This window comes from Vipera ursinii (genome assembly GCF_947247035.1).
Source record: "Vipera ursinii genome assembly, chromosome: 3".
NCBI classification, from domain to species: domain Eukaryota; kingdom Metazoa; phylum Chordata; class Lepidosauria; order Squamata; family Viperidae; genus Vipera; species Vipera ursinii.
Window position 1 is genome coordinate 164,644,904 of NC_139516.1, and position 24,799 is coordinate 164,669,702.

The 24,799-nt window shown below is 38.3% G+C and overlaps 1 protein-coding gene across 5 annotated transcripts in view; it reads left to right on the forward strand.

Annotated features, from left to right (window-relative positions):
* Window positions 1–24,799, forward strand: part of METTL4 (methyltransferase 4, N6-adenosine) — a 203,019-nt gene that overhangs the window by 22,361 nt on the left and 155,859 nt on the right. For 3 of the 5 annotated variants that reach the window (XM_083359800.1, XM_083359799.1, XM_083359801.1), the window contains one exon: window positions 3,595–5,310. The exons of 1 other annotated variant lie outside the window; for it this stretch is intronic. In XM_083359800.1, the coding sequence (XP_083215926.1) occupies window positions 3,595–3,743 (149 nt within the window). In that variant the 3' untranslated portion in view covers window positions 3,744–5,310. Of the gene's footprint in view, window positions 1–3,594; window positions 5,311–6,706; window positions 10,032–24,799 lie in introns of those variants that run through there. One more of the 5 variants, XM_083359802.1, reaches the window with a different exon arrangement.

Genomic DNA, 24,799 nt, shown 5'->3' on the forward strand with positions numbered 1-24,799 from the left:
TAGGTGCATTTGAGTAGATCAGGACCTGAAATTGTGGTAACTTTGGTGAGGACAACGGCCCATGGACTAGAAGGACTATCATCCAAGTTCATAGACCTGTTCTGTGTTCAGAGAATAAGAAGTCTATTTCAGTAGTGAAATAATATGATACAAATGTTACATTTTATTAAATAATCTAATTTTCCTGGTTAAAACATGTTTAACACAGGATAAAATAGCAATAGTGGCATTTTCAATGAGAAAAATTTAGGCATTAATCATTTCGCAGTTTGTGTCAACAGCAACCATATAGAGAAGACTTAAATGCTATTTCTAATATAAAACCAGAGATTTGCTGGAGGCAAGGTATGGAAGAATCAACATTTAGTAGAAATACTTTGTGACAAGAAATACAAAGATATGGTGACAATAAAATTAACACCAAGTAAACCGTGTTATGGAAAATATTTCAGTGAAAAGTACACATTCAAACACAGGATTGAACATGAGATTTGTTCCCATTTCATGTTTTTCCTAGATTTTTTAGGTAGGTAAAGTGGTATTAACTGTGTGATTATTATGTCTTTTCTGGCTGAAGTTTCTGGGAAAAATAATACAGAAAATAGGCAAAGGCACTCAAAAGAGAATTTCACTTTACTAGCAGTTTTAGGATAACTAGATTGAAAGGAAGGAAAAATAGTCTACAAGGTAGTTAAAAGAGAAACCTTCCTAAAGCATGCAGTTTCCTCTTAAGTCACCACAAAGCAGCAATGCAAATAGAAGAATCCAAGTCCATAGAGAGAAAAGTGCACCTCATATCCCCTATTTTATGGTCACATTTAATACAGAAGACCTTGTTTACCAGATATAGGATGCAAAAGTATTGATGACTACTGTATACGGTAGCAAAAAGCAAGTTTTGCAGCCTCTTCTCTACCATTTAGTGCTGGTCTGTATTTTTGCAGCTCATCTATGATAGCCCTCCCTAAGGGGACACTGCCATCTTTTTTCTGACTTGCACTATATACTGCAATTCAGCAGGTTACCATTTATTTACCTGTTGGACAGCCTTCCCAAATGTGTCCAGCTCTTAACAGTTCTCTAGTCATTGGCCATTGTGACTGATGATTATGGAAGGTGTAGTCTAATACTAGTTTGGAGAAATGTGATGTATATATAGATCCAGTGAAGAACTATGGACAGAGGTTCGCAACATTGTACAAGAGGTAGCAACCAAAACCATCCCAAAGAAAAATGAAAGAAAGCAAAATGGCTGTCTGAGGAAGCTTTGCAAATAGCTGAGGAAAGGAGGGAAGCGAAAGGCAAGGGAGAAAAAGAACAGAGAATAGCTAGAAGAGATAAGAATGCCTTCTTAAATGAACAGTGCAAAGAAATAGAAGAAAACAATAGAATAGGGAGGACCAGAGATCTCTTCAAGAAAATTGGAGAGATGAAGGGAACGTTTAATGCAAAAATGGGCATGATAAAGGACCAAAATGGCAGGGACCTAACAGAGGCAGAAGAGGTGGCAAAATTACACAGAAGAACTATACAAGAATGAGCTTAATGTCCCTAATAATCACAATGAGGTGGTCACTGACCTCGAGCCAGACATGCTAGAATGTGAAGTGAAGTGGGCCTTAGAAAAACTGAGCAACAACAAAGCTAGTGGAGGTGACAGTATTCCAGCTGAGCTATTCAAAATCTTAAAAGACGATGCAGTAAAAGTGCTACACTCAATTTGCGAACAAAAGTTTGAAAACAACAGTGGCCACAGGATTGGAAAAGATCAGTTTACATTCCAATTCCAAAGAAAGGCAGTGCCAAAGAATGCTCAAACTATCGCACCATTGCACTCATTTCTCATGCTAGTAAAGTTATGCTTAAAATCCTACAAGCTAGACTCCAGCAGTATGTGGCTCGAGAACTACCAGAAGTACAGGCAGGATTTCGAAGAGGCAGAGGAACTAGAGATCCGGCAAGGCTGTATACTGTCACCCTGCCTATTTAACTTATATGCAGAGCACATGATGAGAAAGGCAGGGTTAGATGAATCAAAAGTTGGAATTAAAATTGCCGGAAGAAATATTAACAACCTAAGATATGCAGATGATACCACTCTAATGGCAGAAAGTGAAGAAGAACTAAAGAGCCTCTTGTTGCGGATGAAGAAGGAGAGTGTAAAACTTGGGTTGAAACTTAACATTAAGAAAACCAAGATCATGGCATCCGGCCCTCTCAATTCCTGGCAAATAGATGGGGAAGAAATGGAGGTAGTGACAGATTTTATTTTCCTGGGCTCCAAGATCACTGCAGATGGGTCGGACATGACTTCGCAGCTAACAACATATAGATCCAGTGATAAAAAATATGCACCATATAAAAATAATTTTATTGAGCTTTAGCAACTAAGACTTTGTCCCGTTAAATTGGAAGTCCAGACTTATGCTGCAAAAATCAAGGTGACCTTAGATGGCAGCAAAATGATGTAGTGATATTCCTAACCTTTTGCAGCTTCCTAAAGGCTGTATAGATTTACAAAGCCTGAACGGGTAGCCCAGATTACATGCTAGCCATCGTAGCTGTGATGTGTGAAAATTATTAAAATATTTTAGGTCACAGTTTGTGAAACTGGTGCCCCAATACTTTTAAGTTTAAACATAATTGCCATCTGGTTTTGGTGAGAACATCATTAAGTCATACTTAGAACAATATATGATTTTATATATTCAAACTGCTGTTTAAAGGATTAATTGGTACTGAAGCACAGCAGAGCATGACTGATTTATTTTGTATCTTCAACATTAAAAAAGAAGGTATTGTAAGGAATTAACAATCTGCATATTCAATAAATTACACTTTTAAAGGATCATCAATAGGAAATCACAACAGTTCAAGTGGCTTAAGGTTAGATTTGCCTGTTTCTTCAAAATGCCATATCAAGCCAGTGAAAGCTATACTGGAAGTAAATCATACTGAAATGGACTAATTATTTCTTAAATGTAAAATGCAGTTGCTTAAAGCAAGGGTCCCCAACTCCTGGGCCATGGACCAGTACCGTGTTGTGACATGCCAGAAACTGGGCCATACAAACAACAAAGCCCCATCTGCGAGATGCAGGCAGCACACAAAATCATGTACCCTTCGGTCCGCAGAAAAACCTCTCTATGGAACCAGTCCCTGGTGCCCAAAAGGTTGGGGACCTCTGACTTAAAGTTTACAGTCAATGAAACCAAGTTATACTTGACATGAATTGTTTCCTACTTAATTCTGTTTTTCAATCTTAACTTCAAAATTGGAGGAAACAAATGGTAAAAGATATTTAGCTCTGTCAGTGAAGAGTTGTATTGGCAACCATCTTGAGTGAACCTTTAGATTCTTATGACAGTCTGTAAATGAGAGTAACTGGAAGTTTTGGTAGTATTGTTCATTTTCCAAGGATGGATATTTCATATTTGTGTCACATAAATTTTCTAAATAAATAAATACTCCTTTCTGACAACATAGAATAAATTTAGCTAACAAGAAATTCCTTAAAGCTATTTACCTTGTCTTTATTCTCCAACTTCTAACACCTTATCATCCTCACCCTGTTTTTTCCCCCCCACTTTCCAGAGATTTTAAAAGAATATACTAAGCCAGATGTAGAATGCTTGGAGTTGTTTGCTCGGAATTTGCAACCTGGATGGACCAGTTGGGGCAATGAAGTCCTTAAATTCCAGCACTTGGACTACTTCACTGTTTTACAGGATAATGATGACTAGCAAACCATAATTATTTTTGAAGGATTTTTATTTCTAGGTTCTGAATTTCACCTTTGCTAACCCTAACTCTACATTGTGAGATATAGTAACTTAGAATGGTTTTCAAGAGCAGCTCTACATTGCTCAAATGTCAAAAAATAACAAGGATGGAATTTGTTATTCCATACTTAGGTTGTGGAGATCTTTGCTAACAATAACTAGAGGTGAAGGTACCAGCTGTATGAAATCTACAGTAGGACCCCTCCTGGAACAGCCAATCCAGTGCCTCAAATCTGTCAGTCAGTGTGGTGTTTTGCCTCCTAGTCCCATAATCCTCCCAGGAAAGTTCTGGATCATACCTGCACATCCAGCCTCTGGCTCTTTGAAAGATTGGCTGCCATTGTGGAAAAACTCTTTATTTCATTTAACTGTTACATATTGCTTATTTATAACTTCTAGTTCTGTCATTGGAAGTTTTACATTTTTATGCTTTGCTGCTGCACATTCCTATTTGACAAAAAGGGTTAAAATTTAACTACATAATTTTTAGCACTTTCTAGCTTAGAAATAATGGCTTTAGAAATGTAATTAAAGCTTCTCATAATATCCCATTAAAAGGGGACATGGTGGCTCAGTGGGTTAGGATGCTGAGCTTGTCAATCAGATGGTCTGCAGTTTGGCGGGTTGAATCCCGAGTGCCGCGTAACAGAGTGAGCGCCTGTTACTCGTCCCAGCTTCTGCCAACCTAGCAGTTCAAAAGCACGTAAAAATGCAAGTAGAAAAATAGGGACTACTACGGTGGGAAGGTAACAGTGTTCTGTGCGCCTTTGGCATCTAGTCATGCTGGCAACATGACCACAGAGACTTCCTTGGACAAGCGCTGGCTCTTCGGCTTTGAAACGGAGATGAGCACTGGCCCCTAGAGTCGGAAATGACTAGCACGCATGTGTGGGGGAACCTTTACCTTTACCTTTAATATCCCATTGAAAGCTATTTTGAGAAGTTTTGTTAATTCTTTTCTGGCTTAGAAATAACTTTAGAAATGTAAAGCTTTTCATAATAGCCCATTGAAAACAATATTTTGAGAAGTTTTGTTAATTAGTTCTGCAGGGTTTTGGTCAGGATTAATTTCAATTGGATTCAGTCCCATGTCTATATTAAAGTTAGTTCTTTTCCTCACAATTCCTCAATAGAATTAGTAAATATGTGCTTTTTAATATTACTGTAGATCTTCTTAAAAATATGTTTCATACTGTGGTTATTACAATAATTAAATTATATTTTTCAGCAATAATTGTAGGAATTCTTTTCTCGTCCGCAGGCTTTAGTTTGAAAAAAAATCCCATGTTTATATATGCAAGAGTGAAGAAAAAAATTAACCAGTATTTAAAAGAAGGGAAAATAAATTTATGTTTATAAAATAAATGTTTTTGTTTTGATACCAACAATAACTGGTTTATGTGTGTCTTTTTAAAAATGGTAGGATGTAAATCCCAACAGAAGGAAATAATATATCAGTATTTCTTCTACAACACAATCTTCTGCTTAATTCCATTTAAATAATAGTTACTCAGTTAAAAGAGCTTGATTTTCTGTCAAGAGTTAAAATATTACATCTCTAATCTTCACATATACAGTCATGTTCTTTGATCATGCAGTATTCACAGACATACTCAACTGATTTTACAGTATTTATTTATCTCTATTAAAATCTTGGAAAGTTTTTGGATCAACGTATAGTAGAAAAGGTGCTCTCTTTCCAGGAGAGTATGCTAAGAGTTGTCTATTGGGGCACAAATTGGATTTTGAGGGAGATAAGTACTTAAAGCTTTGGAACATTTTTACTTTAAAAGTAGGCTCTACAGGAGAAATACACTTCATTGCTTGAGATGATGAAATACTTTGGATTACAAATCTTTGATTGATGAACAATTTTTATTATAAAATCCACCTACAAAAAATGAAATGGATGTCCCATACTCAGCTTTAAAAAAAACCATTTCTAACACTTGTCCCCAAAGTCTTCAGTTTGACATACTACCAAGAAAATATGGATGAAGAGCAGAAATAAATTCCATATTAAAATCAATACAAGAGACTTGCTTTAGCTCACGAGATCAGAAATAACACAAAGGAGATAAAAGAACAATTTTCTAATCTAAATTTACAAACCCAGAACATGACCACAAGGAAGGAACTAGCAACCCAGAAAAATAGAAGGAAAACTAGAGGAAGCAGATCCAAAGATTGAGGACCTAAAGAAAGGAATTGACTGACAGATTCAGACCACTGAACAACTAAGATGGAGTGATAATATTGGAAATGGAAAAAACATCTTACCAATCAAGAATTCAGGACATATTTGAGGAAAAGGAAAAACTGATTGAATGGAAGATAGAGCTGTTAGGAGAACTGTGGGGAATTGGAGAAGGAGGGAGGCTGTTTAATGAATATCAATGGGTTCGTTCTTCCAAAAATACTTTAACCAAATGTTCTTTCTTATTCCAAACAATATATACAAAAACAGGAAAAATTACTTGATGATTCAAATGCATTGAAAATAAGAGGTTTTGATCCATTAGATGGGATGTTATATTATTAACTAGATGTTTGAATATGGAGAATAGATAATTGCTAGAAATAGAAGTACTATAACTAGAAAGAAGGTTTATAATTGGAATATTAGATTTTGCTATGAGAAGGGAAACAGGAAAATGCTAAGAAGTTTGAATAAGGAAAGCTTTTGGTTACCCAAGTATAACTTACTTTGAAATTATAAACAATAGAGACATTTTGAACATTCATGGGAAATTAAAATTAAAAGTGAAAACAGGATACTGATTGACATGGATATTAAGTGCAAATGCAATTAAGATATGTTTTGGTTAGAAAAGTTATCTAAAACACATTGATATGAGAAAAATGTAACATGTTGATATTCAATTGTATATTTATTAATAACAATAAGAATTGTATTTGCCTAGTGTGGGAAAACAGGTACTACCAGAAGAAGAAAGGAAACATTTGACTGTGTAATATTGACTGAAGAAGTTAATATATACCACTGAATTACTAATGAACCCAGGCAACATGTTGTCTATTAAGTATTTGATTGTAAAACTAAAAAAATTAATAAAATATAAAAAGTAGGAATAAAATACTTAATTGGAAGTAATCATGAGGAGAAGTTAGACTAGTTTTTTTTAATCCATTAATATGTAATTTTTATTTTTTATTTATTTGTTAAATTTATTTGCAGCTCATCTCACCATGGGCTACTGTAAGAGGCTTAAAACAGTAAAAACAGAAAAATGAAGTGTAAACATAACAGCAAAATAATGAAACAATAAAATAATGAGATAAACAATGATAATACAGTAATGTGACATGAAAAGATGGACAGAGCATGGGATGTGTGTGCGGAGGGAGGTGGGGTTTTCTATCAATCTAGTAGCCATTTCCTGTGTGGAATTCCCCGTTAGATTTCAATGATTTTTCTTGACTTCATATTGGATTTGGTCTTGTAGTTCACAGCAGTGACAATACCTTCAACGTAAGCATACTCTGATGATTCAGTATGAGCCAGATGCTTGGGGTTCTTGAGTTGTTTTCTAATTTAATGAGGTAAAATAAGGACCCAGATTGTTGGGGGCAAGATGCTGAACCGCTCAGAGAGTGTTATAAAGCACTGCTCATAAGTTGAAGTACTATTGCTATTATTCTTTGTTACAGATGTCCCAAGATGCAGCCAAGAGTAAAAAAAATGTTCCAATGCTTTAGAGTGAACAATTTAAGAAAGGAAGATGTGTTGCAGTTGTCTGATATTAAGGACAAATTACTTTTTTTAATGTATTCTAAAATCATGCTTAGTTTATCTTAGTGAATGTTAATGATTTTTTTTTCTTTTAATGAAAGTGAAGGATTGAACTTGATCTGAAAATGTCAAATTAGCATTTGACCTTTTCTTATTTTTATAGCCTTATAAGCAAAAACATAGTTGGTAATGTTTTCTGAGATTTTTTTTTAAAAAAAATAAACTCACAAGGGTGAATGATTCAATTAAACTTGTACAAAAATCCAGTATGAGAAACGTTAATTGGATGAAGACAAAAATACCTGTGGATTAGTTATTTTCATTCAGATGCCTCACCCACAATCGAACTCAACATAATGATAAAAATCAAAATTCAGTTGGAAGACTCAAAAATTGCTATAATTAGTTATGATAAAATATTGATTTTTAAATGTTCATTATCATGGAAAATATACTTAAAATTTCTATATATCAAACATGGAAGATGTGATGGATATTTAAAGAAGATGTATGTTGCAGAGAACGCCTCTTCTAATTCAGATGTTCAAGATTTGTGTAATCTTCTGTAATTTAGGGAACTCTGTGCAGGTTTTCCCACAATCTGACATTGCCAGCTCATACACTTTGATGGAGAAATGAAATGTCTACCAAAAATATAGATCTTGTGAATCATTCCCTTGCCTTCTCCATAAATACTCCTAGCAAAGTGTGCAGTTATTGTTGTTATGGTTCATTGCACAGTCAGATGGAGGTTTAGAGTGGATTTTTGTTCACCTATCATGTCTTTCCTAAGGACCTGGGATAGGCAGACCTTGATGTTTGACATTATTAAAGTATCATCACAGGATGAAAGTTGTACTGAGCAAAGCTGCCTTTTACAACTGATTGATGGTGATTTTGTCAATTCCAGTGGTGTTCAAGTGGTGCTCCAGTTGTACCTAAGGGGTTGTACCTAAGGTGCTTATTACTTTTGGTACTATTTTTGCTTCCTTTTACCACAGACATTCTTATATGGCAGGTGTCTGTTTGAATTCTAAGGTGCTAGACCAATTTAGCTTCTTAATTTTTTATTATTTTTTTTCTATTTTGTGATCCCACCAGTTCTTACTTGCAGGCAAATGGTATTGCACATGTTACAATGCCCCATTGTTGCTACTTTGTCTTGCTGTTGTTTGTAGTCAGTCTGGGCAGTTCTCTTGCAACAACTAAGCGGTCAACTGTTTCTTCGACTTCTTTCCACATGTAGCACTTGCTGTCTGTTGGTATCTTCTCAGTTTGGCTTTGTATGTATTTGTTCTTAAGGTTTGGTCTTCTGCAGCCAGAATTAGCCCCTTTGTCATTTTCTTCAACTTTCCTGTTCTTAGCCATTGCCTGATCTTGCTATCTGCTTTGCCTGCTATTTTTTTTAATGTACTGACTATATTTTATTTTGCCATGTCTCCTTTCTGTTCTTCATTGTACTACCTTCATGGTATAATACTTTCAGGGCATCTTCTTCACTATCATTTAGCTAGTCTTCCAATGCTTCTTTTTCTTTTCCAATTGTCTGGTGTGCTTGCAACATTCCAGGCCCACCCATGCTCCGTGGTAAATAGTATTTCAACATTGCAGTGTGGATGAAGGGGATGATTCATTGTCATTATTTTCTGGTCTTCCTACTCAGGATTTCTAGTCCAGTTTGAGTCCAGTCCACTGTTCCAGCTGTGTATGTAATGACTGGAATTGTACAGGTGTTAATTGCCTTGATGGTACTTCCTTCACTGAGTTTGGACTTTAAGATCCTCTTCACTCTTCTAGCCTTCATCTCGATTTCATTGTGATTGATGTTTGCCTGAAGGATGCCTAGCAATTTCTAGTTGTATTTATCCAGACTCTTGATGTTATTTCCATAGAGCAGAAGTCCCTAACCTTTTGGGCTGCAGGGACCAGTACCATGGAGACAGGTTTTTCTGCAGACTGGAGAGTGCGTGGTTTTGTGTGCTGCCTGCATCCCGCAGATGGGGCTTTGCTTGTTTCTGTGAACCGGTTGCTGGCATGCTATGGACCAGTCCTGGTCCATGGACCGGGGTTGGGGACCCCTGCGATAGGGCATTTTGATTCCTTCAATTTTCACTATTTTCTCCTTTTGATGAGTGTGGCACATTTGTCCAGTCCAAACTCCATTGCAATATCTTGACTGTTTATACAGACAGTGTTGAGCATTGATTCTATTTCAGATGGTGTTTCTCCATGCAGCTTCAGATCATCAATGTAAAGGAGAAGGGATAGCCTGGCAGATGTTTTTGATGTTTGATAGCCATTTCCTGACTTGTACAGTATTCTTGACAGAAGAATCAATGCAGGGACAAACAGTAGTGGTGATAGTGAATGTTCTGTCTTGATATTAAATCCTCCTAGTTTTCCATTGTGCCATTGATCTTTGCACAAAGTTTCTGAGCTTTCTATTGACTCCTGTTATTTGTAGGCACTTAATTATCCAGTCATGTGGCAGTGAGTCGAATCTCTTCCTCCTCCTCCTCCTCCTCCTCCTCCTCCTCCTCCTCCTCCTCCTCCTCCTCCTCTGTTGAGGGAGATGCAAAGTTCTGGTTCTTGCTCTTCTGGTGGCCTTAACCATAGTTAATTGATGTTGAGGTGTGCCTTTGATGTTGTCTTTACATCTTCTTCTGGACCTTGTGTAGGGAATCGAGTGCCGCCTTGTAATCAATTCAAGCTACATTCAAGCTGGTCTTCCTTATTTTGCAGTTTTCCATAGCTGTCAATTAGGAGTTGATCTTATGTTCCTCTGCTGTTTGGCAGTTTCCTTTTAGCTCAGATGGAAATGGCTTGTTTTCAACTATAGATGTTGTTGGACTGCATCAGCTACTGTACCACTTAGCACTTTGAAAGTTGTGGTAAGATGATAATTGGCCTGTAGTTTCCTGGTTCTGCCCTAACCCCCCCAATCTTTTATTAGGTAGATTTTGCCAGATGTTAACTAATCTTCAATGTTGTCTCCTTCCTGTATGCTTGGCAATGAGTGGGTGCAGACTAGTCAACCCAAATCATGAAGTTCATTTTCACCTGGTGCTGACTGTTTCTTGAACTTCCTTGCTCTTTTTTCCATCACTTCTGCTGTTGTTACTAGTTGTTTCAGTTTCTTTGTTATTCTTATCTGCCTTCTTTAGCCAGGCTGCATTCTTGTTGTATTTGTTTGGATTATCCCCTAGCTGTTCTCAGAACTGAACTGTTTCTTTTTTGTCAGGTGTTGACTCGTTCGTTGTAATGGCTCCATTAATGAATTGATAGAAATATTTCTGAATTGACTGAAAATGGAGATTCTGCCTATAATGTGGCAATTCAAGCTTAAAATTTGCTGATCTTTTTCATTGTAATTGTTATTTGCTCCTTTATTAGTTCCGCTGCTTCCTTGATTTTCTTTGTTATAAGTGATATTTCTTGTTCAGGTATGCTTTGGCCTTCTTTTATTTAGTTTGTTCTAGCTTGCTTGCATCTGATCTTAGCTTGCTGATCTTACTTTCCAACCTGATCTGGGCGTCCTCCTAGATTCACGACTCAGTTTTGAAGATCATATTGGAGTCGTGGCTAGGGGGGCATTTGCCCAGATTCGCCTAATATACCAATTGCGCCCCTTTCTGGACCGAGATGCCCTACGTACAGTCACCCATGCACTCGTTACCTCCCGTATAGACTACTGTAATGCTCTCTACATGGGGCTGCCCTTGAAGACCACCCGGAGGCTTCAGCTGGTGCAGAGTGCAGCTGCACGGGTAGTGATGGGAGCACCCCGATACTCCCATATTACACCCCTCCTGCGTGAGCTGCATTGGCTACTGGTTGCCCTCCGGGTGAGATTTAAGGTGCTGGTATTTACCTTTAAAGCCCTACATGGCTTAGGCCCGGGATACTTGCAGGACCATCTGCTGCCGGGAACGAATTCCCATCGCCCAGTACGCTCACAAAGAGAAGGCCTCCTCAGGGTACCGTCAGCTAGGCAATGTCGGCTGGCGACCCCCAGGGGGAGGGCCTTCTCTGTGGGAGCGCCAGTCGTATGGAATCAGCTCCCCCCTGATCTTCGGATGGCCCAAAATCTCCAATCCTTTCACTGCGGCCTCAAAACACTCCTATTCCACCAGGCTGACCTGGACTGACAGGCATTTTAATTAATTATATTTACAATTTTAATTTATTTTTAGTTTTTAATTTTAATTTACTGCACAGATGATTTTAATTTTATTTTTTATCTTAATTTCTGTACTTATTATATGTTTTGTTGTTAGCCGCCCTGAGTCCTTCAGGAGATAGGGCGGGATATAAATCCCATTAATAAATAAATAAAATAAATAAATTTTGGTGGTGTGTTGTTTGGCTTTTTTCTTATGTGTTGAATTTTGATTCTGCCTTTCTCTACTTCTGCCTCCCCCTGGTTTGCCTCTTCTGTCTGAGCTACTTATGACAAGGCTTCAATTTCTTTCCCATTTTCAGTTGTTCCAGTTCTACTTCTGTGAATACTTTATTTTGTATTATAAATCAATGTTGATCTGCTAGTGTCTGTTCTGCTAATTCTGACTCTGATGTTGTTTTTCATTTTTATTTTTCCAGAACTGGTGTATTCTTTCCAGATAGCCTCTTTTCTTTGGACTTGGATATGTAAATAGCAAATCATTATTTCTTTGCTTTAGCAACTTTTCTTCCAATAGCAACTTGGAAGCAACTTTTCTTCCAATAGTCCTGCAGGTTTAGCTGTGGATGTTCAACCAACAATACTGAGCCTTATAGTCCACTTGCCTCCAGATGTTCGTGAACTCCAGCACCTAATGTGATTGTTATTCACTTGGGTGACAATCAATCCATCCCTCAAGCTAAATTTGCCCATCTAGGTATTGTAGGAGGACTCTAAATGTCCAGTAACATTTTGGTTAAGATTATGCAGATAAGCAAAAACGTTTTTTTTTCTCCTAAAAAAATCTCATTGGCAAAGCAATTTGTAGCAACAAGTGCACCATTTGGAAAGGTTATATCAGTAGCAGATGTTAAGAGTTCTGTTAAAATGGAAAACTTGCCTGTTTCTTATTCCTTAAATGTCATTTTGAGGTCTTTACAAGCAACGTAATTAGGTGTCTGATTCTTAAGGAGCTCTTTGTTGTGAAGAAGGCTCTTCGAATAAAACTGGAAAAGAGACATGATGGTAAATAACTTCAGTTGCAAAGGGCTATAAGTTATTCATGGTTAGACATTTTTTACTATCAAGTCATCTATAAAAAATATTTCCCAATGAAGATATAATTGTTTCATTTAAAAATAATGGTGCAAGACATTGAGTCTGAGACCAGCTGTGAGACTTAAGTTATTTGCTACTTGGATGAACCAGACAATCAAATAATCTAATTAGTCTCCCCATGAGAAGCAGTCAGAAATCTGATGGCTTTCCTATTTAACAATCAATAAAATGGCAACATGATAACATATAACCAGGCAAGACATCTGTACTATAAATGCATTAGTATGGAAAAAAAAAACAGAAGCACCATAAAAGCCTGATTACTTAATTTACAATGGTTAGTAATTAGCAAACTCTGTTTTATATTTTCCATAAGATTAATGTCTGAAAAATGAAGGCAAATAGTAGTTACATTAGCATCTCTGTGGAAAGAATGCATTACTGGATTTATTCCAGTTATATAATAGTAAGACTATTGGGGGCCTAGTTATCAGCTAATGTAAAATGTCAAAAGCTATAATGATAGCACTGAAACTCTGCCAGTTTACTTGAATTGATTTTGGAGCCAAGGCCTGGTGAGTTGTAAGAATTTCCCCCTCCATCAGTGGTTTTGTGCAGAAAAATAATGTCCCTCCGGCCCAAATAAGGTATCTGCAGCTGGAAATGAATGCAATAGAAAACATCCAATATTATTTCTCAATATTCAATTGTTATTTTCCTCTCTCCCTTTTTCCATTTCAGTCTCTGATTTCTTCCTAGCTACAGTGTTGTTGTTGTTTTTTGTGTGTGGTGTTTGCAGATTGTTATGGGATATGGCAACAGTAAGGCTACAGATTATCCACAGGAGGTAAAAATGAAATTTAAACTGGGCAATCCCATTGTTCTTTTTGACAGGATCCCCCTTAACTCTGAAAGTACAGATGATTCCCATGATAAAAATGTTCTTCCTCCTCTTCTCTTCAAAAAACAACAACAAAACACTATTCTTTTATCCACAACATATTATCACAGTGTAGTCCTATTATGCCGGCTTCTATAGATTAATAATTTATAAGATCACAGTTTTTAAAGAAGCCTCATTCAGTCACCGCTCTGTATCAGAACCAGCAGTACGCCCCAAGTAATCAACTTGTCTAATCTTCCAAGAGTCAATTCACCTCCTTAACCTTTTTCTGAATCAGATCATGTCTATAAAAGGGTTCAGGACAAGTTTGCCTGCAGACTTCCTCCTCAGTTTCCCCCATGGTTTTATATAGAAGGTAAGGTCTTTAAGTTCTGCGAGAAAAAGGGAAAATTCTAGAGGGAAGTTTGATCTGTTAATAAGAAGACAGTATATTTTAAGGGGGGGGGGATTGACCCACTTGGAAATGTCAAGCAAATGCAGTTACTTACGTGAAACCAATGGGGTTTGAACTAAGTTAAAACATTTAATGTGACAAAAATTCTTTGTACAAAAAGTAGAATCAGACACACAATTCATTTAGCATAAAACAAAAACATAATTATTAGGATGTATTTGCTGGCAAAGTTACAAAATATTGTGGTCAAAACCTAGCTCACCCAAAGCAACCAGTCACCTTGAAGAAACAATATATTTTTATTTGGCATACCAACAATACAGGCTATATTAGTATTGTAGAAGACCATTGTACTTCAAGGAGTGTAGATTTTTCCTTCATATTAAAGAAGAAGATTTAAGTTCATTCTGCATCATGATGTATAGCTTTTTCACTCTTGCTTGATAAATAAAGGGGGAAATCTTCATACAGGTGACAGTTTCCAAATTCTCATTCCTGTCCCAGAGTTTTTGTCAAGCACCAGGGAAATCAGGAGATTCAGGTAGTTCAAATGAGTATAAACTAAAGATTTATTGCAAGCTTTTCTACAAGAATCTGAGCTACTAGCTCTCAAGGGAAATGAGCGGGAATTAAGAAGGCATTCAAGGTGGGCTGGACTTAGATGTCTTGTGTGTGTGAAGGGAATCATGACTGATGATGCATTTGACTCCTCACTCAAATTCAACCTGGTCATCTGCTACAGTTTTGTCAGTTTGCATGTTAACAGATGCATCATCCAGTCAAGGTCAGGTCCTGCAATCTTACTACTATGCAAACAGATTCATAAGGTTTTGGCACAAATTTTGATAAACCCTAGTATTGCCCTTTGAACTTCAACACAGTCTTAGTCCTGAATATTTTTGGGGTCTCTCTGCTGTTGTTCCATTGGGGCTTTCAATAGTTTATTTATTAAATTTATCTCAAACCCCCCCCCCATCTTACTACAGGGTAACTCTGGACAGCTTACAGTGTGAAAAAGGATAAAACCATTCAAAACCTATACATAATGCAAATAAAATATAAATTCTCAACCCTAACAAAAAGATGGGGAGGGAGGGACTTCTGGTTTGCACTTGTAGCGCATGGCTGCACAACAGCGGACCTCCGTTCCCCACAGCTAATTTTGCCCTGCCAGGGGGACCCTAGATGGGTCCGAAGTCACCCCGGAGAGGTGATCGCGAAGGAGGGGCATCCCGTTGATCACAAAGTGACGGCAATCACTTTTTTGATCCGGGGAAATCCCTCCAAACCCTACAGGAGAAAGACTAGCTGCATGCCAGCGTCTAGCCCAAGCTACTGCAGCCGAAGTCTAAGAGTACTACCAAGAACAATGGTGAACAGCGTGCTTGGAACTGGTAAGAGTATTTGATCTTCTGTCCCTTATTTTACAACCAGTCCCTGGGAAAGATCCCCAAAACAAACAACCTCCGAAAGTGAGGGGAGGGGACTATATTCCCATTTCCCCCATACACAGAAGTGGTGAATTAATGTTTAAGGAGGAAAGAACCTTATTGAAATTAAATTCAAAATACTACAATCTGATCAAACTTAGAAACTAAAATAAACTGCTAAGATTATATTCTAAAGGATTTTGATTGAATTACATAAAAAATAACTTTTTGTCTGAAAGAGCTGTAAAATATTTGCAGACATCTAGTGGACAATGAGAATATAGCACATTAAAGACAATGCCTAGAAACAAAGAAAAATAACCTTTAAGAAGATAGTTGGTAAGGAACAGAGAAGAGATTGCATACTGGGCTGACTATAAGATTGGAAAGTGTTTGAAGGAAAAGAAATAGTTTGTGGTTTGAATTTATGAACTGTTTAGAAACTTTGATCTATGAAAAATTATTGAGAAGGAAAGTTACAGGAAGGATTTAAGCTGGCTAAATATATTGAATTGACCTTTAGAAACTCTTCAAGACAAGACAAATACTTTCCAAGGTGAAATTTATGCAATGCTACGACAGATACAAACTACAATAGACTTAAACCACGAGGAGATTAAACATAACTTTGATACTGTAAGTGAATATACTTGTAACTTAAATCTACAATCAAAAAACATCCAAAGAATGATGGTAAAGAATGAACAAACAATCCAGACAACAGAATGTGAACTAGAAAAAAAAAAGATTCAACTGGTGAAATTGCAAATGAAGGGAATTATAACTTAATACAAACAAGAAAAAACTTACAAGACTTGGATACAACAATAAATATGGAAAAGATACCTTATGCATTAGAACAGGGGTGTCAAACTCAATTTCATTGAGGGCCGCATCAGCATTGCGGTTGCCCTCAAGGGGCCAGGTGGGTATGGCTAGGGTGGGCATGGCCTACTGGGTGGGCGTGGCTAGAGTGCGTATGGCCTACTGGGTGGGCATGGCCAGCTCTACATCGTTCGCATCAAGGGTGCCTATGGGGGCCTGGGCAGGAGTGGGACAGATCTGAGGGTCTCTGGCAGAAGGAGGGTCTCTGGGCCAGGGCCAAGGCAGTGGGGGCCGTTCCCTCACTGTTTCCAGGATGGCTTCGCGGGCCACATGAAACCACTTTGTGGGCCGGCTCCGGCTCCCGGGCCTTGTGTTTGACATGTCTGCATTAGAACGTCAAACCTGAGAAGAAAGAAGACTTAGGATATTGTAAGTGAAGGAAAAGTTTGAATTTTAAAGACAAATTAAGTTTGAAAAGATTTAGGATTAAGGAATGATTGAAATATTGAGGGAAATTAGGCTTAATAAGAACTCTAAAAAATGATAGTGATTTAACTAATTTTTCAAATAGAAGTGAAATATAAATTGACCAGAAAGATTTTATGGATAGATGTTATGATAGATAAATAGTATAGTATTTCTATAATATATAAAAGATGAGAATACTGGGATGATATATTTAAATGGAAAATTTGGATATTTAGATGTTAATTACTGGGAAAAATATGATTGACAAGAATTGTTTGAATATTATGGAGAAACTGAGCTTAAACAAGATTTATGAAAATAAGATACATGGTGAATCAATAAGATGACTTACGAAAATAACAAGCTGATAAGAAAAAAATGCTACATATGGACGCTACTGAAATAGAAAAATATTGGCAAGAGACCAGACCAGACCTCACCAAACTCTGTTAAAGCTGCTTTTCTAACAGTTTTCAATACAACCTTTCTTAATCAAACAGCACAGCTCATATATATATATATATAATCCCCAAACTTTTCTCAAGGGTTGAAGTACAATTCCTTCAATTCTCCTAGATATTATTTTCTATCAGTGTGTCCCACACACAGGCATAAAAACAATAAAAAAATAAAAAATAAAATGACAACAACAAAAAGCAACTCCAGAAAAATAAATAAAATAAACAAGATTAATAAAATATTCCGAGTTACTGAAATAGTTTTGTATCAAAGTCTAATACCAACTCTTCGCTCTTAATATAAATTTAGTCAAATTCCAATTTAATCAGATTCCATTCAGATGAAAACAAATTTCCATTAAGTAGGTTAAAACATTAAACTTTACATGCATCCCAGCTTCCTCAAACCAGAACTCTACACCGGAAAAAAAATAGTTAAAAAGATTAAACCCCCCTTTTCCTTTCTGTCTCTCTCGCTCTTAAAGCAACACAATTAGCAAGGGTGAGGAGACAGGAAAAGAATTACACAAAAATCTCACCACTAACAAAATAGTTTCCTCTTTTTCTATATTTCTATGAATCCTCTCACACATCTTTCATGAAACTTTTCATGCAAATGCTTATATTGTTTTTTTTTACTTTTTAATAAACAAACAAAAGAAATTCTGCAGTCTATTGCTTCCTTCACAGTCTGTGGTGGGGGTGAAACTCTCTCTCTCACCCACAGAAAATTAGCATATCCATACATTCACTTCCATTCAAACTGCTTGCATAAACAATTTCACATACAGACATTTCATTTCATACTTCTGACAAATCAATAACTGATATTATAATTACAAGGAGCTGTTCAGAAGCCAATGAGCTCCCTTGTTTGTTGGTTGTTGTCTTTTCTTTCTTTTAATAATAAGACCTTTTTATTTTATTACTAGACACAACACAGATACACAGACAAAACACTACCTCCACACTCCTGTAACAAAAATGGACTATATATTGTCTGGGATCCATCAGGCACATAAATTTCTTTTATTAACATATATGGTTAGTACTTGACATAGCCAATTTATAAAAACTTCGATATTTGGAACAAAATGCTCTAGTGCTTTTAATAGGATTTCTCGGTGAGTTCCTTGGGCTCCTATCCCTGGAACTCGATTAGTGTCATTATCAACATCTGCGGGTTGAACTGGACTCACCACTGGCTGCTGGACTGGAACCACTGGTAGTGGGGCTTGAGGCACAGGGTGATACACAGGGACATGGGGGAGGGGCATTCAGGAATATAGAGAAACTCATGTTGGATCTGAGTCCCATTAAACAGACATGTTACTGGTGTCAGGACCTGTCTTCCCAATACTTGTCCTGACACCCCCTTGGACCTGTATTTTCTGTGGTCCAGGTACCGATACTGGACTATTTACAACAAATCGCCCAGCTCCTGTGTCTACCAAAAACATTGTCTGATGACCCCCAACACTCATTATAACCAAGAACTCAGGGGGGTCTTCCCCAAGCCTGGTCCCCGTCAGTCCAACTTTTTCCTGCCAACCCAATTCCTTCAATGCCACGCACACTGTCTCTTCCCCCTTCATTCCCTTGATTTCCTCTTGCCCCTCGTCCCCTGTAGGGGAACCTGGGAGGCATTATCCTAACAGACCTGCCTCACCCTAACCCAGGTCTTCCCCTCCAGCCTTGTCCTCGCATCTCTCGCCTCGGGCATTTTCTTTCTTTTTGACTTTGTCCCTACACTTTTCATGCTTCCTCCAATAATTCACTGGTATTCTTCCCCAAAGCACCTTCCAACCTCCGCAACTTCTTTCTAATATCATCATAACTTTGTGCTATGCACCTCTCATTCAACATTCACACATTGTCAAGCAATCTTCGCAAAAACCCTTCTGGACTTTCATCTGCTCCCTAAGTCAGTCAGTTTGTCTTAAGGGAGCCAAAAACTCTCGCTTTGCAGCTACTGCCTCAGCTGCGGCTGACCTTGTTGTCACTCCTACCGAAACATCTACCCCAGCTACTAACTCTTCCTCCCTTTCATCCTCCTCACCTTCACTTGGTTCACCACTTTCAGCTACTGAGCTCTCCTCCTCATCCTTGGGAGCCATCGGCACTTTTCCTTTAAACTTCCTTCTCACTACAGGCTGTGCCTCTCCAGACGCTGCAGCCTGCAACCGCAGCTACTGGTGGAGGCAAAGGGGGTGGTTGAGGCACACAGGGAGGGGGTCTGAGAATCACTTCCTCTCCTTCCAATAACACTTCTTTCTTAGCATCTGACACTTTAGTTTCAGATATGTTTATATCCTTAAACTGTTTAAACACAACACTCAACTTCTTTCCCATAGGTCTGGCAACACAAAGACGAATCATTTCTGCCTGACACTGTAACAAATCATCACTTCTCTCATCCAATGCATTCCCCCACTGGTCAATGTACAATGCACTGGTCACCATATTTCTTATCATCCCCAGCTAGGACCCAGATGGGACTCTAACCCACAATCCCCAGCTAGGATTCCTCATAATGCATCCACAGTCTCACATCTAAAAGAACCTTGTGGAGGCCATGCTTGTTCACACAGAAATTTCAATTGAATCCTATTCCCCTTTGGATATTTAGGATCACTAAAATAATCATCAAATCCTTTTAACATGCATGCCAACAGTGTGTTGGGCACACTCTGATGCCCCCCCCCATACTAATACACTGCCACTGACCTACGGTGCCGGACGTTCCAACGGTCACCAATAGGAATTGCAATGGCTTAACCTCCCACACAACCTGACGGACTGCTTTAGGGACAATGTTGTCCTGAGTCCAGGAGGGTGATCAGTCCCCCTCTTCTGTCTTCAAATGAGACAGGCACACCAGAGTTTAACAGATACTCGCCTGAAACGCGTTGTCCACTTCCCCATCCTGGCCAGGAATTGTTCAGACCACCGTTCCTACACTGCAGGGTTCTTGGACTCGATCAGAGCACCGTCGGTACCAAAGAGTTGTCACTGCTGTCTCCCGGAGGCTGGATCCCCCGTGGCGCCTGGAGAATATTCAGGAGTGACTGCCCAATGGGCCCGAGGGGTTGAACGGCCCTCAGCAAAATATTGCCTTGACCTTTTGGTCCTTCCGCGGTCGCCATTTGAAATAGAAAAATATTGGCAAGAGACCAGGCCAAGCTCTTCAATGTAGGAAGTTTATTTGCGCAGGTCCAGACTGCACTTGGCATGAAAGGGTCTGGACCCCGAAAGATCCACATCAACATAAATTTATACAGTTACATTCATCTGGTATTCATATGTCATATTATAGGCGTTACAGAGGGAGGAATAATATATGGTAATATAAGTAATGTCATATAGAGAAGTGAAATAAGCCACGTACACTTAAACAACAGAAAAGGGAGTTGTCAGCAAAGGGAGTATACATGTGATATATGTCAGCCTTGGAAGATAAAAACAGGATGCATATGTCTGGGTCAAGATAAAAATACAGCTACTTACTTGCTAGTCTGTGAGCTAAGGGGAAGTAGGGCAAAAGTCAGAGGCCTTAGCTTTGAGAGCTCTGCCACAGCCTAAACCAAAGTTACAATCCTTCAGGCCATCAGACCTTCTGTCCAATCTTTGGGTAAAAAGGTTACACCTGAGTTGGTACCTTAGTTTGCACTATCTCACTACTATTGGTATAAGTATAGGAGAAAATGTTTTTATTTAATCATTTAAATATGGAAAATGTCAAATATTTGAAATTATATTTGTTTAATGTTGTAAAAGGAAAATACTACTGGGTGAAGAGAAGATTAAGGAAATATAAATTGATATACTAATTGTGGAAATATAAACATTAATTATTCTTGATTGTTTATTAACTATTATTAATTGTGTATTCTTTTCTAAAAGAAATTATGAACCAAGACAACACGCTGAATGCTAAGGCTGTTACTGTAAAAAACCAATAAAACTTGTACCAAAAAAAAAAGATGAAGAGGCAGGTAGTAGGATGAGCAGATGCTGTAAATTACAGCATGATGTTGGAATGTTTTTGATAAATTCTTCCTTCTAGGTTGGCATGTCAGCTGCATTATATTTGAAATATGGTCATTGAATATAAATAATTTGGTTGACTAGGCCAGTGGTTTCTGATTTTACCTCTGTCACCACTCGGTCAAATCAGCTTGCTGTGAATGTTTTATTACAAGTGCACTTTAAATAATTCATAGGGTGTGTGTGCATTTCATTGGCAATTCATGTATGGGGGAAGTATCTGTTACTACCATGACCACCAGCATTACAAATTAAGCTTTCTCGAAAATTATCTGGGCAACATCTGGTCCTCTCAGCATGGAGTACCCAACATCCACTTGGGAATACTGTAAGGAAATGTGCACCTGCAGTAGCAGCAGGAGGGAGTTTTGGCATATAGCTTTTCTAGAGAGATGCTTATATTAAGAGACTGCACAGTCCCAAGTTCAATGGGGGAAGGGAGAAGAGTTTTGGCTAGTTACATCCTGGAATCTTTCAGGATATATTTAGTAAGTTAGAAAGTTGTAGCTTCAGTTTGCCAAGATTCTGTTCATTAGGTGTAAGCAAACAAAAGATTGAAATTGATTGGATTTCTCTGTGCCATCTCTGGGCGTGGGCCTGACAGATACTGTGCTTCTACTGAGGCCACTGGATGTCATGATTCAGCCTTAGGACTCAGATTCTGAATCCAAAGAAGCTGCTCCAGCTGAGCATGTGGAATATCAGTCTCAGGAGTCACCAAGCCCAACATCATATGAAGCTTATAAACAGGCATAAACACACTTTAATTTAATATCCCTTGACCTTGAGTAAACCAATTTATCATAGCAATTATGTAGCAAAGCAGGACATTGGAAAGTATTTTACTCCATTATATACTCAGAAGATGAAAGTTCTAAAACATTTTAGGCTGCCCTGTCTTATAAAAATAACACATTAGTGATAAACATATTAAGCAAGATTGGAGTAGTATCCCATTCTGAAATCAATATTTATGTTGTCCACTGAAAAGGAGTCTACTGTCCCATTTCAGTTTTCAAACGTCCATTGAGTTGATAGGTGAGAATAGCAATTTACTCAAGGCTGAGTAGATTGCCAGCAGATACGAAAAGAATGTAAATTAAAATGGTCTCTGGGAAAGAAAGCTTGCCTGAGTAGTTTCATTTTTAACAGGAACAGGAAGAGTCCAAATTTCAGCGAGCCAAGTCAGGTTTGTCAGCAAGTCTGAAGGTCACAATATCAGGACTTTCAAGCAGAATTTACAAGATCAGATTGTTATTTCCAACAGAGACTGTCTCTTAAACCAGGCCGCACCAAGTATCTTTAATTAAGATAGTCCCTTACTTGGCAAAAAGCCCAATTTAATGTATTTGCTCTGTTCTCTCTACCACTTGCTGAGTCTGAAGCCATACAGGGAGTGCAGAATTATTAGGCAAATGAGTATTTTGACCACATCATCCTCTTTATGCATGTTGTCTTACTCCAAGCTGTATAGGCTCGAAAGCCTACTACCAATTAAGCATATTAGGTGATGTGCATCTCTGTAATGAGAAGGGGTGTGGTCTAATGACATCAACACCCTGTATCAGGTGTGCATAATTATTAGGCAACTTCCTTTCCTTTGGCAAAATGGGTCAAAAGAAGGACTTGACAGGCTCAGAAAAGTCAAAAATAGTGAGATATCTTGCAGAGGGATGCAGCACTCTTAAAATTGCAAAGCTTCTGAAGCGTGATCATCGAACAATCAAGCGTTTCATTCAAAATAGTCAACAGGGTCGCAAGAAGCGTGTGGAGAAACCAAGGCGCAAAATAACTGCCCATGAACTGAGAAAAGTCAAGCGTGCAGCTGCCAAGATGCCACTTGCCACCAGTTTGGCCATATTTCAGAGCTGCAACATCACTGGAGTGCCCAAAAGCACAAGGTGTGCAATACTCAGAGACATGGCCAAGGTAAGAAAGGCTGAAAGACGACCACCACTGAACAAGACACACAAGCTGAAACGTCAAGACTGGGCCAAGAAATATCTCAAGACTGATTTTTCTAAGGTTTTATGGACTGATGAAATGAGAGTGAGTCTTGATGGGCCAGATGGATGGGCCCGTGGCTGGATTGGTAAAGGGCAGAGAGCTCCAGTCCGACTCAGACACCAGCAAGGTGGAGGTGGAGTACTGGTTTGGGCTGGAATCATCAAAGATGAGCTTGTGGGGCCTTTTCGGGTTGAGGATGGAGTCAAGCTCAACTCCCAGTCCTACTGCCAGTTTCTGGAAGACACCTTCTTCAAACAGTGGTACAGGAAGAAGTCTGCATCCTTCAAGAAAAACATGATTTTCATGCAGGACAATGCTCCATCACACGCGTCCAAGTACTCCACAGCGTGGCTGGCAAGAAAGGGTATAAAAGCAGGAAATCTAATGACATGGCCTCCTTGTTCACCTGATCTGAACCCCATTGAGAACCTGTGGTCCATCATCAAATGTGAGATTTACAAGGAGGGAAAACAGTACACCTCTCTGAACAGTGTCTGGGAGGCTGTGGTTGCTGCTGCACGCAATGTTGATGGTGAACAGATCAAAACACTGACAGAATCCATGGATGGCAGGCTTTTGAGTGTCCTTGCAAAGAAAGGTGGCTATATTGGTCACTGATTTGTTTTTGTTATGTTTTTGAATGTCAGAAATGTATATTTGTGAATGTTGAGATGTTATATTGGTTTCACTGGTAAAAATAAATAATTGAAATGGGTATATATTTGTTTTTTGTTAAGTTGCCTAATAATTATGCACAGTAATAGTCACCTGCACACACAGATATCCCCCTAAAATAGCTATAACTAAAAACAAACTAAAAACTACTTCCAAAAATATTCAGCTTTGATATTAATGAGTTTTTTGGGTTCATTGAGAACATGGTTGTTGTTCAATAATAAAATTAATCCTCAAAAATACAACTTGCCTAATAATTCTGCACTCCCTGTACCTCATTATCTGACTGTTCCAGCTATTCTGATGGTGCCTTCATTGGTCAGATTCAGGTGATTCCTGGTTTGGTATCTCCTGAGGCTGAACTGCTTCCAGGTTTTGGACTAGAACACCTTCCATAGCTTTAAAGGAGGATATAATCCAGTGAACTTGTTGAATACTCCTGTTACATATGGAGAGGGTTATCTCTGGTTTGGAAAGGAGGACGCATTAGACTGCTTTGAGAATTTCTTAATATAAAATAATAATTTAACAGTCTTGGTTCACCAAAGTCCTACACGTCTCAATTCTTCCTGTGAAGCAATTCTAGCTCCAAGATGTAGGCTAAAAACAGTGGTTGCCCACATAGATATTTGTCCCTCTGCTCTCCTTGCAGTTAATTCAAAGAACAAGTATGTAAGCCTTGAGGCATTCTTCCTCTTTGAACAGGTTCAGTACAAAAGATATGGAAGGAGGGGAGACAGTCTGCATCTCTTCACTCACTATCTGGTAAAGGGCATTCCTCATTATTTCAGTATGAGAGATAATTCTCAGGATAGTGCTATATGAAGGAAATATTCA